Source organism: Acomys russatus, chromosome 1 (genome assembly GCF_903995435.1).
Source record: "Acomys russatus chromosome 1, mAcoRus1.1, whole genome shotgun sequence".
Classification (NCBI taxonomy): domain Eukaryota; kingdom Metazoa; phylum Chordata; class Mammalia; order Rodentia; family Muridae; genus Acomys; species Acomys russatus.
Genome location: NC_067137.1, coordinates 86,859,709 through 86,878,261, shown reverse-complemented (window position 1 = coordinate 86,878,261; position 18,553 = coordinate 86,859,709). Strand labels below are relative to the sequence as shown.

Genomic DNA, 18,553 nt, shown 5'->3' with positions numbered 1-18,553 from the left:
AGTCCCTTCTAGTAACCACAGGATCCCAGCTATACCCATGCCAGCCCCTACCTATGGCCAGGATGTCCACCCACCAGCCCTGGGCAGTGCCAGAACACAGGCTCTTCCATGGTCAGGTTGAAGACAGAAACAGATGCCATAATTCAGTGTGTGGAGAAGGTGTGCTAGGCCGAATGCAGTTCTGCTTCCTTCAGTCACATGCAGGAGACAGAAAATCCTCAGAGCCAATGAGCATCCTGAAGGAACGTTCTTGTATGGACAGAAGAGGTAGCACAGTGGGATGGAAAGAAGGTTCAGTGGCTGAGCGCTTGCTCTGCTGAACAGAGGATCTCAACTTGGTTTCCATCACCCCACACTGAACTGGCTAACAACTGCCTGTAACTCTAGATGCAAAGGATTTTTGATGCCCTCTTCTGGTCTTCAGATGTGCACGTGCACGCGCGCGCGCACACACACACACACACACACACACACACACACACACACACACACACAGAGAGAGAGAGAGAGAGAGAGAGAGAGAGAGAGAGAGAGAGAGAGATAGCTTTTTAAAAATGAAAAACAAAAAAGGCATAGAAAATGTTACTCTTTTATTATTTCAAGGAGGTAATACATAGCCCAGTAGACCAAAGCAATAGGGAAATCAGAGGCAGCACATGGCTGGTGGTTTGGGGAAGAGCCTCATGCTGCAAGCTCAAGCTCCTGTCTGCCTGCTCACAGGAAAGACGGGACAGTGACATAAGCTTGCTGTGACTGTAGCAGTGGACAGATGACCAAACTCAGCACCGTACCGACGGAAAGGGCCAGTGCAGAGGCAGCTCCAGGATCTGGCACACTGGCAGTGCTTGGCCTACCACCTGAGAGTACTGTCCCCACAGCAGCCAGCTGGCCTAGCACTTGATTCTGTCTCAGTGAGCCTGGAGTGGACAGGGCAGGAATGAATCCTGAGTCACCAATTAAGGTGGAAGCCTTAGTAGTGTTAATACTGTAGACGAGAAAAGACCACCCTGGCTTAGGGTGGGTGGACAGGGAGAAAGAAGGACCAGAAAGAGCCTGGCCTGCACATCGCTAGAGGACGGCCTCTCCTGGTACATGATGGGAGAGGCAGGGATTGGGCGCTGGGGGAAGCTGCTTCCTCTGGCCCAGATTGACCTAGAGGTTGGTTTTCCACTCATAATTGGTTACCTGGGTCTAGTCATCATACCTAGGGCAAAACAAGTCTTGCTCGCACCAAGCGTGGCCTTGGAGAGATGTGTGGCTCAGGTCTCCCGTGCTGGGGGAGGGCTCAACCTGAGACCCTTCTGCATCCCCAGGCCCTCTCCTTTGCAGGTGGCTGGGATAGGGAAGAAAATGGAAGTACACCCTGCTGTAGTCCAATGCTCTTCCAGGGACCCACAGCCCCACCCTGGCATGGAGCTGGCATTTATACCCGAGGGGGTACCCATCTGGTGACTAAATGGCGGTGTACAGATGGGTGTCACAGCAGTGGCTGGGATGCTGAGATTATCACAGATCAGCCTCCATTGCAACCTGGCAGCTCAGGCTGCTTGGCTGCCAAGAGAGGCTCCTTCTTCCCAGCATGCACTGCTCTTCAACCCCACTGCACGGGCTCCCAGAGTTTGGTTTGACAGGTATGAAAATAATTTTAAAAATCACACCACTGTGTATTCCAAACCCAGACCTGATGGCTTTGTTTTGTTTGACAGGAAAGGACAAAAAAACCACAACTCCACAGTGGCCGAGGCTCACGTAGTACAGAGCGTGCTGTGTACCCAAACGGAGAAACCTTGTCTGAGAGGGGAGCTGGGGGGAGCCATGGGGTCCTCTAGTCGGTGGCAGGATCCGAGGTCACCTCATCTTCACATTCCTCAAAGCCCGGGACTGGCTTCTGCAAAAAGTACGTGGTGGCCTGGATCACCTTGTCTGGCCCAATGTTGTACACAGGGTGAGTGGGCTGCTGTGAAGAGAGCACACGTGAATTCATCACCAGAGGCCCGTGGTCTGCTGAACGCACCCGGCAGAACTTAGACTAGGGAGTGTGAGTGATAGACACAGGTTTATCCAGGCCCAGATGTGCAAAACCTCTCACAGTACACAATCACAGGGGAATATTATACAGCCATCTAAATATGCGCTTTCAGGGGCTGGAGTGATGGCTCAGTGGTTAAGAGCACCGCCTGCTCTTCCAGAGGTCCTGAGTTCAATTCCGAGCAACCACATGGTGGCTCACAACCATCTATAATGTGATCTGATGCCTTCTTTGGCAGACAAAGCATTCATATACAATAAATAAAATAAATCTAAAATAAATAAATATGTGCTTTTGAATACTTAATGACATAGGAAATGCTTATATTTATCTGAAATACATTTGCAGTTTATTGGATTTGGAATAGTCACATAGACTTTACCAGTTAATCGTCTTTATCTAAAACCCTGAAGGGAGAAACTGTGTGTGTGGCAAGAGTGTTCCACCACTAACCTACATCCTTGGTTCAAAACCTTTTTCTTAAGCATTGTAACTTTTAAAATTACTAAATCTGTTTCTTATTAACAAAGTCCTGAGTTTGTTTAAGCATTTTCTTTCTTTCATTCTGTCTTTAACAGTCTCATCTAGCCGAGGCTGGCCTCAAATTTGCTATATAAGCTGGCCTTGAACTCCTGGTCTTCCTGCTTCTGCCTCCTAAATGCTGGAGTGATAGGTGTGCACTGCTGCATCTGCCTTCTGCTGTGACATTTCCGTGTATCCTGTCATTATGCTTTGTCCCACCGCACTCCTACTGTTCCCGGCTCCCCGTATTGTGGCCCCTCTGGCTTTCGTGGTACATACATTCCATCGTCCTCTTTGTTTCTCTCCCTGAGAACTCTGACATAGAGAAAGTGTATTTTCTCTCATATATGGAGCTCAGATCAAACATAAAAGAGGAAAAAATGAGGCCAGGCAGTGGTAACCCACACCTTTAATCCCAGCACTGGGGAGGCAGAGGCAGGCGGATCTCTGTGAGTTCGAGGCCAGCCTGGTCTACAGAGTTTCAGGGCAGCCAGGGCTACACAGAGAAACGCTGTCTCAAAAAACAAAAAACAAAAAAAAACAAAAAAAGAAAAGGAGAGGAGACAATGAGAGGGGAGGAAGGGCACTGCGACTTTTAAAGTGTGTGCATGTGTGCACTGTGATGAGCGCATCCCGCCAGGTAGTCCCCGCCTTCCTCCCTTTAGCGCCCCTCCCCCCACTAATTCCCAGCACAGTTTGCCTTCTAGTTTCATGTCATAGATACACACATGTTCATGTGTCATATATGTGTCTCCCTGAGACTGCTCCATTCACTTACTATGGTGGCGCCGGTTGTGATCATTCTCCTCGCTTCATTCTTTATGGAATGAGTGTTTTTGTTTTTGTTTTTTGTTTTTTGTTTTTTTGGACAGGATGTGTCCCTCCCAGTGCTGCAATTACAGATAGACACAACCACTCCTGGCTTTAAAATTTTTTGACTGCTAATATGATACTTAGAAAGTTTTAGCTTTTAAAGCATTTTGGATTCAAAAAGTTCACATCAGGAATGCTTAACCTGTAACACATGAGCAAAGTGCCGTGCACAAAAGCGTCTCAAATCTCCTTTCACAACTTGCTCACAGCTATGACGAGGGGCTGTGGCTGCCAGACCACGATGACAACAACAAAGGGACTCTTCTCATGTGTTTCAGTTATTAAAACAGTGAGCATGTGTTTACATCACAACTAAGAAAACAGCAGGCAGATCTCTGTGAGTTTGAGGCCAGCCTGGTATACAAAGTGAGTTCAAGACAGCCAAGGCTACACAGAGAAACTCTGTCTTGAGGGGGTGGGAGGGGACCACAACTCCTTTGAGGATAGGAGTGTCAGGTCATATTTCAATTCTTTTACATTATTTCCCTACATCACAAAAATCCAAAAGAAACAGGATCTGAGGCAGGGCAGAATTTTAGAGCAGTATTTGGGACTGTCTCACAAGTGAAGAAGAGGAGGGTATAACCACAGAAAAGATTTTAAACTTTCTTCTTTCTTTCCATCCTCCATCTTGCACGTGCACGTGGTCAGTAGCATTGGTTTTCTCCTACTGTGCAGGTTCCAGAGTGATCTCAGGTTTTGAGGCTTGGCAGCAAGCACCCTGACCTGCTCAGCCAGCTTGCCAGCCCCTCATTTATTTAGGCAAGGTCTCATGTAGCCTACCTAGGCTGGCCTCTCTCTGAAAGGAGTACAGCCAAGAATGACTGAATTTCTGATCTCTTGCCTCCACTTCCCAAGTGCTGGGAAGACAGGTGTGCACCGCCGTGCTTGGTTTATATACTAAGGGATGAAGGGGGAAGAGGAGCTAGGAGAGCAGTGTACCAGCTGAGCCACCATCTGTTTCTGAAAGACGAAAAGGGAGAAGGAAGCTGGACACGGTGGTACACACCTTTATTCACAACACACAGGAAGCAAAGGAGGTGAATTTCTGTGAGTTCAAGAGTATCCTGGGCTACACAGAGAGTTCTGCAGCCAGCACTGCAGAGTGAGACCCTGTCTGAAATGGGGGGGCGAGGCCATAAGCAACCTAACGAATTTCATGAGGCCACTATATTTAAAAACACAAACTGGGCTGGAGAGATTGCTCAGAGGTTAAGAGCACTGTCTGTTCCTCCAGTGGTCCTGAGTTCAATTTCCAGCAACCACATGGTTTGGATCACAACCATCTAATGGGATCGGGTATCCTCTTCTGGCAAGCAGGCACACCTGCAGGAAGAGAATACTGTATGCATAATAAATAAATAAATCTAGCACTCAGGAGGCAGAGGCAGGCGGATTGCTGTGAGTTCGAGGCCAGCTTGGTCTACAAAGCAAGTCCAGGACAGGCAAGGCTACACAGAGAAACCCTGTCTCAAAAAACAAAAAAATATATCTTAAAACACACACACACACACACACACACACACACACACAAACTGGTGGTGCACGCCTTGAATCCCAGCACTTGGGAGGCAGAGGCAGGTGGATCTCTGTTATCTCAAGGCCAGCCTGGTCTACAAAGTGAGTCCAGGACAGCCAAGGCTACACAGAGAAACCCTTTCTCAAAACAAAAACAAACAAACAAACCAAAACAAAAAACAAAAAACAAAAACCCATAAACTGAAAAGCACATTATACTAAAAATAAGTATCAGTCAGTACAAGGCACCCACATGCCAAAGCATTCAGGTGGAGGTCAGATAACAATTCCCCTTACTACAGTGTGGGTTCCAGGAACTGAGCTCAGGATATCAGCCTTGCGTGGCAGCCCACTGAGCCATCCCACTGGCCCTCATGTTTGTCCAAGACAGAGTCAAACTGACCTTCCTGAGGGACGGGGAGATCAGCTAGTAAATGTTCACCTCAAAACCACAAGGTCTGAGTTTGATCCCCAGTACCCCAAAAAGGCAGGTGTGGTTGGTACACGTGTAACCCCAGCACCAAGTAGGAAGAGACAGGAAGACCCAAGGGTGTACCCACATACGACCCCACCAAAGGTTAAACCAAGTGTAGCGGATGCAGCGTATAATTGTAACCATCCCAGGGGGGAGGGGCAAGAACACTGACACAGTTCAAGGCCAGCCTGGTCTACAATGTGAATTCAAAGCCAGACAGAGCTACAGAGTGACATTGTGGGGCCCTGACAAAAAGAATAGTGACTTTTCTTCTATCTGTCATCTATTTGCACTTCTGCTTAAAATATTTCCCAACGCAAATGAAGCAAAGACGTAAAAGACAGATGAAAAGATTAAGTCTCAGTATTTATATCTGTTGGAGGTGGAACGTCACAGTATGGGTGGCCATGACAGTCTGATGGACTCTGTTCCGTGGCCACTGTGGACAGTCTCGGCTGCACACATCTAGGTACAGAGTGTCCCCTTCTGCCAGGCTGCGTAGCACAGGCCACAGTGGGCAACATCCCGTTCCTTCCGTGTGGTGGGGGGTTGAGCTGAGGGCGCTACAGGCACATCCTGTCACGGACCTACAACCCTAGCCTTCGGCTGCCACCTTATGGAGGAAGCACACGCACACACAAAAACAAATGCATGTGCTGCTGCAGGACGGCAGTGGGCAGTCTCTAAAGAGAGCATCTGAGATGCTGAGACATGAAGCCAGCCACAATTGAATGGAGCAGTGTCCATGCTAGAGGTCCCCAGGCTCTGAGTAACAACTATGCTTGCCTTAGAGAGGGAACTGTGGTCGGCAGTGGGCTGGAATAAAGTCCCAATACCTCTGCCACGAGTTCAGACCACCGCTGAGATCCTGCCTCTGCCTGGCCCTGCGTTTCCTCCACTCACACCCTCACTACTCAAGCTGCAGGGTGCCAGGAGGGTGGGGCCTATGAGTTTCCCAATTTGCCCACACAGGAAACAGAGCCAGCTCTGCAGGATGCAAGCGGCTACTCTGAAGTTAGGTCCCCTGACCTGGAAGACCGTGCAGAAGCGGGGCATTGAACCCCCTACCTGCCTTACCAGAGCATTTTCAGGTACACCCATGACCACATCGTGCAGCATGGCTCCGCTTCCGAAATGCTGGGCGATGGATAAGCCGCTCAGGCAGTAGCAAGTGTGGTAGAAGTCACGTGACCTGCAAGGACAGACAGCTCTGAGATGACCCCATCCTCTTCCTACCAGCTCCCCTAAATACTGCCACATGACTCCAGAGGCCTGTGATACAACTGTGCTTGGGACCCTTTTCTATATACAGGGCCAGAGAAAGCACGGCTGTTCCCAGCATGGGCTTCAAGGCCCCATTTTCCATCTCTGCCCAACAATGGGACTCTAGTTTTCCGTTTTGTTTTGTTTTTGCGGTGGTGAGGTCAGACCTTAGGGCTTCCCACTTCTAGGCCAGTACACAGTCACGGTTGAGCCACATGCTCAGCCATGGGAGCTGTCATTTGGTCTTTCCAGCTGTCTGGAAAGGGCTTTCTAGTGGTTGTACTAAATTAATGTATTTCTCTTTAAAAAAATAAAATCACAAAATGTGTAGAAATCAACCACACTCTTCTTGATAAATTGTTGGGTCAGGTCTTTGTCCCAGTGGCAGTGTGTGTGTGTGTGTGTGTGTGTGTGTGTGTGTGTGTGTGTAGTGTATGTGTGTGTGGGGTAGTGTAACAGAACAGCTCATATTTTATTTACCTTTCCCATTTACTGTACCATGCACAGCACCCCAGATTTGCATTTAGTCATCTAATTTACTCTAAAATAGTTGTTGGATTATAATTTGTTTACAACACTCATTGGTTTGATAGCCTATTCTATTTTGCTGTTTCACGGTGCTCAGGATTGACCCCAGAGTGTCATACGTCCTTGGCAAATGCTGCACTCTACCACTGATCCACACCTCCATCCATATGCTATTCTAGTTAAATGGGCTTAACAAGAAAAAAACATAGAACAAAGCGGTAAAGAGAGCCAGGCATGGTGGCACAACCTTTCACTTAAGAGGCAGAGGCAGGCCGATCTCTGAATTCAAAGTCAGCCTGGTCTACAGAGCTAGTTCTAGTGCAGCCTGGGCACTAGAAATCTTGTCTTGAAAAACAAACAAACAAACAAACAAAAACAATAAAGGAAAGCTACCAGGTCTGAAGTCCATTTGCCTCTCTGGGGCAATGGGGAGGTGCATATGAGCTGGGGGCCTCTGAGGAGCAGCCAGAAGTGAACGGTCAGTGGCCTCAGAAGCGGCTGCCCCAACTGCAGCATTTTCCCAGCAAATGTCAGTGATAAGGAGCTGAAGGGCCGGGACACCCCAGGTAGATGGCCTGGGTGTCACAGTCCCTCTCTCTCTCTCCCTCCTTCCCAAGAGGACACTTACTTGCCAGGTTTGTCCAGCAGACCCCCAGCTGGGCACTGGCAGCACATCAAAATGTACTCCTGCAGGGCCTGCTGATGGAACATCCAGTGGCTCATGCTGAGGGCAGGGTCACCTGGTGAAGGACAGAGGATCAGAAAGGCGGGGCAGACATCAACTGTTACTGTCTCATTCCACTCATTCTTGGTACGCTCGCCATCTTCATCACGTGCCCCGTCTCTCGAAGATGGATATGTGTCAAAGAGCAGTTCTAAGCGGCAATCTCATTTGCCTGGAAGTGCACCCGTCAGCGTGGATACGGTGCTAAACCAAATCTCCAGCAGTGGCTACTCAGCGAGGGCATTTTCTCCAGCTCCTCTCTGCAACTTGTTAAGTCACACTGCGCAGGTAAGAAATGCTTTCCAGGGGCTAAGAGTCAAATAGCTTATTCTGACCTTTCTAACCCCGAACTAAATCCATGTCCTAAAGAACTTCCCGAACATTTGTCCCTGAATGCATCACTGCTGACCTTTCTGCGTCACAGATGGCACAAGCAAAAACCAGTCATGCTGGGAGCCACATGAAAATTAAGTCCTGGGTTTAGGTTTTCTTTTCATTTCTTTTGATGCTGGGGAATGGAATCCAGCACCCTTTGCATGCTGGGCAAGCACTCCACCCCTGAGCTACATCCCTAGGCCCTGGGCTCCTTCATTCTCAAGTTCAGCCAATACAGTGAAGGAATTCTGTGGGTCACAGTTAACAAGCAGGGGGAAGAGAGAGAGCCCACCATTTTTGTTTTTTATCCATTTCTCTACATAGTTTCAATTATTGTAATTTTGTAACCAAATGTTTTCATATAACCCTTAAGCACAAACTTCTGTTCTGCTATGCAATCTTCATAACCATCATTCTGAATAGCAGTGACACATCTCGTTTAAGCAGAGGTACAAGGTAATTGAGAAAAGGAACGGGGCCCCAAACTCACAGGTATGGCTACATAAAACCTCTAGGTGAAACTCATGAAAGGCTAAGGTGAATACAGTGGATGATAAGAATATAAGCAAAATAAGTGGGGCTGGGAGATGGCTCACTTGGCACAAGGCCTCCTGTGCAAGCATGAGGACCTGAGTTCAAATCCCAGCACCCATGTAGAGCCAGGTGCAGCACTACAAGCCTGTAACTCCAGTGCTGGGGATGTGGGGACAGGAGAAGACATGTAGCCCACTGTTTAGCCAACCTAGCTGAATTGGTGAGCTCCATGTTCAGTGAGAGACCCTGTCTCCAAAATATACGGTGGAGACTGATTGAGAAAGACACCAGATGCTAACCTCTGGTCTCTATCCATACCCACATGTGCACACACAGGCATGTACATGCACATATACCACACATGGCAAGAGAAAAATTCCACATTTAGTTATATAATATTCAGACAGAAAATATTTTCTTTTCTTCTTTGAGGCATGCTCTCAAGTAGCCCAGGCTGGCTTTGAACTCACTATGTAGCTAATGATGGCTCTGAAGTCTTGATCCACCTGCCTCTACTTCCTGTAATTACAAGTGTGCACGACACATCTGGCAATAATTTTGCTTTTGTAACTGTAATGTTTATTTTACTTTTATATGTATGGGTTCTTGCTTGTGTCTAGTGTGTGCCTGGTATTCATGGAGGCCAGAAAATGGCATACGATCTGGAACTGGGCTTACAGATAGCTGTGAGGCACCATGTGCGTGCTGAGAAACAAATCTGAGTCCTCTCCAGGAGCAGCCGATGTTCTTAACCACTGAGCTACCTCTCCAGCACTTTTTTTTTTTTCCTTAAAAAGAGACACACGCTTGTTGTCTCAGCTATCTGGGAGGTTGAGCCAAGAGGATCACTTGAGCTAGAGAGGGAGAGGAAGGTGGGGGAAAGAGAGGGAGGTAGAGGAAACAATGGAGGGAAAAAAGGAAGAAACACACACACACACACACACACACACACACACACACACACACACACACAGTATAAATGTAATTTTTAAATGTTCCCATTAACTAAAATGGTAAAAAGAGATGCCTAAAATGGTAAAAAGAGATAATATGGACATCCTGTATCTTATACTATACACACACAAGTGTGTACGTGTGTGCACATGTGTGTATGCATGTGTATATGCATATGTGTGCTACAAGGATTAAATGCAGAACGTTGTGAATGCTAGGCAAGTGCATTACCACTAATCAGGTCATCAGCCTTGAGGCAGGCGCCTTTACCCACTGAGCCATTTTTTTAAAATTATCCCAAATTTACAAAGATCAAACTAGAAACTCAGAAGTAAAGGTACAAAGATCACAAAATACTAATAATCTGATGTAAACTATGTATTAAGGGGGAAGGGCAACATCCCAGAAATGCAGAATAGTTGAACATTAAGAATTAAGGCTAGGGTCCTGGAGAGATGGCTCAGAGGTTAAGAGTGCTGTCTGCTCTTCCAAAGGTCCTGAGTTCAATTCCCAGCAATGGCTTACAATCATCTGTAAAGTGATCTGATGCTCTTCTGGCCTGCAGGTGTACATGCAGGCAGAATACTGTATACATAATAATAAATAAATCTTAAAAAAAAAAAGAAAAAGAAAAAATCTGGCTGGAGCTGGGACGTAGTGGCACACGCCTTTAATCCCAGCACTCGGGAGGCAGAGGCAGGCAGGTCATTGTGAGTTCAAGGCCAGCCTGGTCTACAAAGTGAGTCCAGGACAACCAAGGCTACACAGAGAAACCCTGTCTCGAAAAACAAAAAACAAACAAACAAACAAAAAAACCAACAACAAAAATAACAACAAAGAAAGAAAGAAAAAGGAAAAAAAAAAAAAAAAAAAGAAACCAGGTTAGGCATAGTGGTATGTGCCTTTAACCCCAGCACTGTGTAAACCAGGTACAGTAACACGCATATAATCCCAGAACTTAGAAGGTTCAGAGGTTCATGGTCATCCTCAGCTACAGAAAGAGTTTGAAAATAATAACAGAGCCAGGAAGACGGCTCAGCAGGTAGGGGCTCTTCCTGCTCAGCCTAATGGAGAGAACCAGGTCTGATCTCCACACGGGACCCCACCAGCGAGTACAAACCTGGCTAAGTGGATCTAATCATTTATCATTACAAGGAGTTGGAAAGATAGATTAGTCAATAAAGTTCCTGATGCCATGTTCCAACCCCAGCAAGTAGCAGAACTTGGCAGCTTCTGCCAGGTGATTCTGGCTTTAGAGTCAAAGACAGAAGAAAGGGGTTAGGAAATCTCCTTCCATGACTAAGGAAAGCTGCTGAAGCCAGGTGTGTGTTAGGGGCGTCCCTGCACGGAGGCCCAGAAAGGCCATTTGTGAAGCTGTGAAGGATTAGCCTGGATTGCCATGGAGGCCCCAAGATGTTGCTGAAGATGTCAGAGCTATGGGGTACCTGCCAAGGAGAGCTGGTAACGGTGTGGAACCAGCCCCAGAGAAAAGTGTTGCAGTCAACAAAGCTGAAAATGGTTGGAGACCTCAAGAGTGCTTTGACATCGGACATGAGATGCAGAGCTGGGAGTTCGCCCAGGTGGTCCAGTGTTTCCTCACTATACTCCTTTCCGTACCTTGTGGAACATGGCAGTGTATACCCTGTTGGAAGTATCTGATCTGCTTTTTGGTTTTGATTTTTAATATTACAGTTAAGAGACTGTATGAATCTCAAAAGAGACTTTCAACTTTGGACTTTTAAACAAATGTGAGACTGTGATAGACTAAGGGGAATTTTGAAGTTGGACTAATGCATTTTTGCATTATGTTTTAGATACAAGCCTATGAGGGCTTGCTGTGGACTGTGCATGGGCTGGGGAGACAGCAGTAGATACAGCGCTTGCTGTGCTGCTGACTGTGGACTGTGCATGGGCTGGGGAGACAGCAGTAGATACAGCGCTTGCTGTGCTGCTGACTGTGGACTGTGCATGGGCTGGGGAGACGGCAGTGGATACAGCGCTTGCTGTGCAAGCAGGAGGACCACAGTTCAGACCTCAGAACCATGTAGACTCTGGGCTGTCATGGCAACTGCCTGACATCCTAGTACTTGGGTGACAGAAACAGGACATTGTCTGGACAAGCCAGCTAGCTTGACTAGCTAGGATAGGTGAGCTCTGGGTTCAACAAGACACCGTACCTCAATACATAAAGTGAGATCCACTAGAGAAGATGCCTGAAGTCAGCTTCTGGCCTCCATATGCACCTGCACAAACATCACATGCATGCTCACCCAGAAATATGTATGCATACCTGCCACATACATGCACACTCACATATACACACATGTATGCACGGCACACACACATATATGTGCATGTTTTCTGACTAGAAAACACACTATTAGTAGATACTATGATCCAAGATAATAGTTGTCATAATAAATACTTCTTAGTTTCTTGAGAAGGAGTCTCACTATGTAGTTCTCCCTGGTCTAGAACTTGCTATGTAGACCAGGCTGGCCTCCAACTGAGATCTGCCTTCCTGGAGGCCAGAAGGAGTCAGGTCCCCTAGAGCTGGAGTTTAGGTGTTTTAAGCCACCCAAAGTGGGTTCTGGAACTGAGCTCAGACCTTCTGTGAGAGCAGCACATGCTCTTAACCAGCGAGCCACCTCCTGCACCTAACATGCATGCCTTTGTTTCTGTTTGATTTTTCAAGCCAGGGTTTCTCTGCATAGTGCTGGCTGTCCTGGACTCACTGGCCTCCAACTTAGAAAGCTGCCTGCCTCTGCCTCCTAAGTGCTGGGGTTAAACATGTGTGCCACCACCACTCAGCTAGTATTTGTAGCTATAAATGAACTGGATAACAACTTTTCTTGGGGAAGGGGCATCTGGGGTGATGCAAGCTGGGTCCCAGCCACCTATCCACCAGGACAGGTTGCAGTCAGCTTATAAAGCAAGCCGTAACTTCTTTGTTTCCTTCCCTGCAAAATGGAACACTGAAAAGTCTCGGTGTCATAGGGCTGTCTGGTGGGATCAAATGAGATGATGTAAGTGACACACCCTGGTGTAGGGAATGATTGGGAAGTCTCTGCTGCTGCTGATAGAGCCGCCATGACAGTGAAGAAGCCAGCTCCAAATAGAGAGAGACCACCAAACCCTCAGCTTATTTTTTCAGGAAAGTCAGCCTCTAGGACAGGGTTCTCAATCTTCCCAATGCTGTGACCCTTTAATATAATTCCTCACATTGTGGTGACACGCCCCCAACCATAAGATTATTTCCATTATCCATTTCCATTACTAGCATTTGCTATTGTTGTGAATTGTAATGTGAATATCTGATATGGGCCCCAGGGGGCCGCGACCCCCTCGTTGAGAACCACTGCCCTAGGGCCTCCCTGGCTGTCCTAACAGAGATCAAGCCAGAGTGCTGGGTAGTCTGAGGCCTAAACCCAATGGCCCCCCAGCTGGGACGGGAGGACAGGGACTCTCTGTACTTGACTCAGTATTTAAATCATCTGCACCTCAATAACTCCAGTGAGATTAAGGAATTAAAGCATAGGGCTCAGGAGTGGGGGAGGGAAGGCAAAGAGGCTTAGGTGTGGGAGCGAACAGGAGAGAACCCCATCTTTTACCTCTGAGCAATTAGTCCCCCAGCTGAGTCCACAGGAAAGTCTCCCTCTGGGCCAAGGGATCTCCCTGCGGGAACAGATTGGATGCCAGCAGGGTGGCCGTGACTCCCCCTCCCATGTGTAAGTCTAGGGCTCACTGGCAACAACAAGCCTGGACTCGGAGGGTATGAAGACAAAAGGTGCCATCGAAGCCTTCCTGTTGTCCTGTGTGCCCTGTGGAGTCTCCTTAGAATGGAACATGCATTTCTCTAGTCCCGCTGCTTAGGGGCGCACTCATAGGTCAGCTCCCAGACTTGAAAATAAAACATTTCTAGGGCCAGGTTGTGGCTGGGGGGGGGGGGGGGGGGGGGACAGGGCACTTGCCTTGCATGCATGACGTCCCTAGTTTCAACCCTCAGTTCTGCCAAACAAAACAAAACCACTAACATGAGCAGGGGCATTTATAAAATAAAGCATTCCTTTTAAAAAGTTCTATTTATTTATTTTGTGGGGGAGGGGAATCGCATGCAGAGGTTATAAAACTCTGTGAGTCAGTTCTCTAGTTCCATCATGTGGGTCCCAGGGATTGAACTCAGGTCATCAGACTTGCCAGCAGGCACCTTCACCCACTGGGCCATCTTACTGACCCAAAATAAAACATGTCTAACAGTGACATGTACTCAGTGGGAGGTGGCGAGACTTTTCTCAGAGGTTCTGGTTCTCTGCCCCTTTTTATAACTCCTTTTCCTATCACCGTTTAGACTGAGTGTACATTGGGCGGATCATTCTGAGATGACCAAGCACAGTTCTGCAATGGAAGCTGTGGCTTCACACCCAGCTGGGATGGCAGCCAGCCCGCCATTGTGGGGCCTGAGGCAGGGCTGGGGATGCTCCCTTCAGATAACAGGGAGTGGCACAACGGAGGGACATTAATCCCACCACAGGCAGGCTGAGGCAGTGTGAGCTAGCTGAAGCCATGGGAACTGAACTGTACTCTGCTTAGACAGCCTGTAGGGCACGAGGCTCCATAGCAGCTCTCAAAATCCCAGCCACTCCACTGACTAGCACTTGGGGAGGTCGTTTCTGTCCTCTGTAGTGGGGTGGGCTCACCTTGAGCATGCAGTGCTCGGTGCAGCAGGGGCAGGAGCCCTGCCTGCCAGAAGGAGTAGCAGCCATCCACCAGCTTGTTGCAGCGCCCCTGAAATCCTCCTTCAAATCGCATCTGCCGGCTGGTCACCCATTGCTGAGAGAGACCACAAGAAAGGCGGGTGTGAGATAGAAATATCCATCTCCAAGGGCCACTCCATGGGCTACTGTCTGGGAGCTCTGGCTTCCCTTCCTCTCCAACCCTTCCCTTATGGCCACCACCATTTTAACTGGCCACTTTGAAGCAACTACACTTGCCACTGCTCAGATCGGAAGAGACAACCACCATTTTTTAGTCAGCATAAAAATAAAAGGTTTCAGGCTGGAGAGATGGCTCAGAGGTTAAGAGCACTGACTTCTCTTCCAGAGGTCCTGAGTTAAATTCCCAGCAACCACATGGTGGCTCACAACCATCTATAATGTGATCTGATGCCCTCTTCTAGGTCGCAAGTATACATGCAGGCAGAGCACTATATACATAATAATAAATAAATAAACCTTTTAAAAAATAAAAGGTTTCAGCAGGGCGAGGTTGTGCACGCCTGTAATCCTAGCACCCAGGGAGGCAGAGGAAGGAAATCTCTGAGTTCGAGGCTAGCCTGGTCTATAAAGCAAGTCCAGGACAGCCAAGGCTACACAGAGAAACCCTGTCTTGGGGAAAAAAAAAGGGGGTTTCATTGGTAACATTCATTTTTGTCCCCCATTTTTCGAGACAAGGTTTCTCTGTGTAGCCTTGGCTGTCCTAGACTTGCTTTGTAGACCAGGCTGGCCTGGAACTCATAGTGATCTGCCTGCCTCTGCCTCCTGAGTGCTAGGATTAAAGGCGCGCGCCACCATGCCCAGCATTCACACACACACACACACACACACACACACACACACACACACACACACTTGTCTCCTTCATTGCTATTTCCTGTCACCCCTCCCCAGGCTTGTTCTCTTCCCCTCCTCAAATAGCCATCCCTCTGCAGATGTTGTACACATCCCACTACCCTCTCTTGTTCCCACTACTCCTTGACATCTACCTTTGCTTCTGTCTAAATGAATGGCGATGCTAAGTGCAGAGGCCATGCTGGTGTGGGAGGCCTGCAAAGGTCTCTTAAACACAGCTTGGGCCAGGAAAGTCAGGGCAGGGCCACTTGTCTCTTCTCCTCACTTCTCAGGGGAGTTTGTTCAAAGAGAAGTGTTGGGCTGATCTCATCAGGTGACATCAAGCTAGCCCTCCCTGCCTTTACCTAGTACCTGAGGACATTGACTCTACAACATCTGCAAGTCCCTACCAGGACTGAAGGATGAAGCCAGAGAGCCTAACTACCTAATGTTAGCTTCCTGGTCCACCCCCTCCCCACCCCCCAGGCTTCTAACTCTGAAGCTGACACTTGTTACCCAGTGGCCATGCATGACACCACCACTCCTGGCGTATCTGCACATTTTCTAAACACACTCCATCAAGATAGCCTTGGAGGGATGAGCAAACCAACTGGCCGAGCGGACACAATCGCTCTCTTCCCGCTCAGCCTGAGGCCAGAGAGCTGCACCACTGGACTGAAAGGAAACAAGTTGGGTGTGCCCGGAACCTGCAGCACTCCCAGACTGAGTTCCTGAGTGCAGACACAAGGACTCGTTAAGGAGAAGCCTGGACTTCCCTCAAGTATATTGCCCTAGTCATGGCAATATAAAAGTTAGTCTCAGCTTCTTTTTTTTTTTTTTTTTTTTTTTAGGTTTTTCAAGACAGGGTTTCTTTGTGTAACAACAGTCTTGGCTTTCCTGGACTCGCTTTTGTAGACCAGGCTGGCCTCGAACTCACAGATATCCACCTGCCTCTGCCTCTGCCTCTGCCTCTGCCTCCCAAGTGCTGGGATTAAAGGTGTGCGCCACCACCACCCGGCTCAGTCTCAGATTCTTAAAACAATGAAAGCCTGTGGGCTTAGGTAGTTGCACCTCCCTAGTCAGTCTTACATGAGCCCTATGCCTGAGGAACTGCCATTTAATGACAGTGAGCTAAGCACTCAAGAAGAAAGTAGGCGCAGCCACTCTGTGTTTTTACTCACCCCACAACGTGAGTGGATTCAAGCCATGGGTTGGTTCCACTTCCCTTGGCTCTAGGAAGTCAAAGGTACTCAGATACAGATGTTGGGTCTTCTCTCTCTGTCTCTCTCTCCTTTTTTCAGACACAGTTTCTCTGTGTAGCCTTGGCTGTCCCAGAACTCACTTTGTAGACCAGGCCGGCCTTGAACTCAGAGATCTGCCTGCCTCTGCCTCCAGAGCACTGGGATTAAAGGTGTGTGCCATCACCACTTCACTCAGGTATTGGTTATTTACAGGAGAGGGAGGACCTTCTGTCTACCAGGCTTTTTATGCATGATCTTTCCTTTAACCCTCGAAGAATAAGGATTATTATTCCTACCTTCCAGAGGGAAGAGACAGTGAAGCTAAAGCAGGTTAGACTTTTGGCCAGGGGTTTTTTCCTAGTTTCTTTAGGGATTTTAGTTTTGTTTGTTGTTGTTGTTATTTCTGAGAAGAAGAAGCAGGCTTCAAGCCTACAGTGCTGTAGTTATAATTTAGGCATGCACTAGTATATTCCTTATTTTTGTCCACATAGGGCTTTATATTCCATCTCTGTAAAAAAAATTTTTTTAAGATTTTAATTATTTTATATATGAGTGCTCTATCTGCATGTATACCTGCATGCCAGAAGAGGGTACCAGATCTCATTATATATGGTTGTGAGTTACCATGTGGTTGCTGGGAATTGAACTCAGGACCTCTGGATGAGCAGACAGTGCTCTTACCAACCAAGCCACTTCCCTCTGTCTCTGTCTCTATTTTTTTTTTTTTTTTTTTCCTGATACAGGTCTCTCTATGTTAGCCTTGGCTGTCCTGGACTCACTTTGTAGACCAGGTTGGCCTCGAACTCACAGAGATCCACCTGCCTCTGCCTCCAGAGTGCTGGGATTAAAGGCATGCGCCACCATGCCCAGCTATATTCCATCTCTTAATGGTGATCAGATTTTAAAATGTATCTACAAAGTTGCTCATTCAATATCAAATTTCCAGAACCTTCATAGAGTATGCTGTGGGAGACTTTCTCTCATGAGGGAGATATGCAGCTTGTTACACCACCACACAATACAAAAGCAGCTCTCTAGAGGACTCACAATGGCTCAGCAGTGAGGGCCTGGCGCCTGCTCTCAGAGAGAGCTGACCGGCTGCTGCAGCTGGTTTGTTTTGGTGATGGCCAGGGGATCGCATGGCCCCCAAAGACAAAGGGAATATATTTTCTCTGTGTGTTCCCTTAAGCTGACTGCTTTCTCAACGCTGGCCAAGAGCTTGGAGGTCTAGAAGAGATGCCCAGACCTCCTCATAGCAGCTCCCCAGCTCTGCCTGGAGAACTCGCTGGAATGCAGCTAAGGAATTTTCACAGGTAACAAATCCTTGGCCTAGAATACATCGGAGTTTCTTCTCCTAGGATTCTAAGACACATGAGTGCTAGCTGAGCAGTGGTGGCGCACACCTTTAATCCCAGCACTCAGGAGGCAGAGGCAGGCGGATCACTGTGAGTTTGAGGGTAGCCTGGTCTACAAAGCGAGTCTAGGACAGCCAAGGCTACACAGAGAAACCCTGTGTCTGAAACAAAACAAAACAAAGCAAAAAACAAACTCTGAATGCTGAGGGACCTTAGCTATTCTTCTTAGCAGTCTGGGAGAGGAGACTCTGGCTCATCCAAGCGGTAGAGGACTCAAGACCACTCTGGATCCGTGCAAAAACTCCAAAGCAAGCCGGGCAGTGGTGGCGCACACACGCCTTTAATCCCAGCACTCGGGTGGCAGAGGCAAGCAGATCGCTGTAAGTTCGAGGCCAGCCTGGTCTACAAAGTTAGTTCAGGACAGCGAAGGCTACACAGAGAAACCTTGTCTCGAAAACCAAATCAAACCAAACCAAAACAAACAAACAAACAAAAAAAAACCTCCAAAGCAGCCAGAGGGAGAAATGGGAGAAGGGATTTGCGACCGAGAGCAGCT

General features: G+C 47.9%; 1 protein-coding gene across 2 annotated transcripts in view; it reads right to left on the bottom strand.

The window, feature by feature from the left end:
• Positions 1 to 574: 574 nt before the first annotated feature.
• Fntb (farnesyltransferase, CAAX box, beta) overlaps positions 575 to 18,553 on the bottom strand; it is a 75,595-nt gene continuing 57,616 nt past the window's right edge. The window contains exons 9-12 of one of the 2 annotated variants that reach the window (XM_051147875.1): positions 14,493 to 14,625; positions 7,837 to 7,948; positions 6,495 to 6,609; positions 575 to 1,957 (exon numbers count right to left, since the gene is read on the bottom strand). In XM_051147875.1, coding sequence (XP_051003832.1) covers positions 1,826 to 1,957; positions 6,495 to 6,609; positions 7,837 to 7,948; positions 14,493 to 14,625 — 492 coding nt within the window. In that variant the 3' untranslated portion in view covers positions 575 to 1,825. The remainder of the gene's footprint in view (positions 1,958 to 6,494; positions 6,610 to 7,836; positions 7,949 to 14,492; positions 14,626 to 18,553) is intronic. The other variant, XM_051147883.1, reaches the window with a different exon arrangement.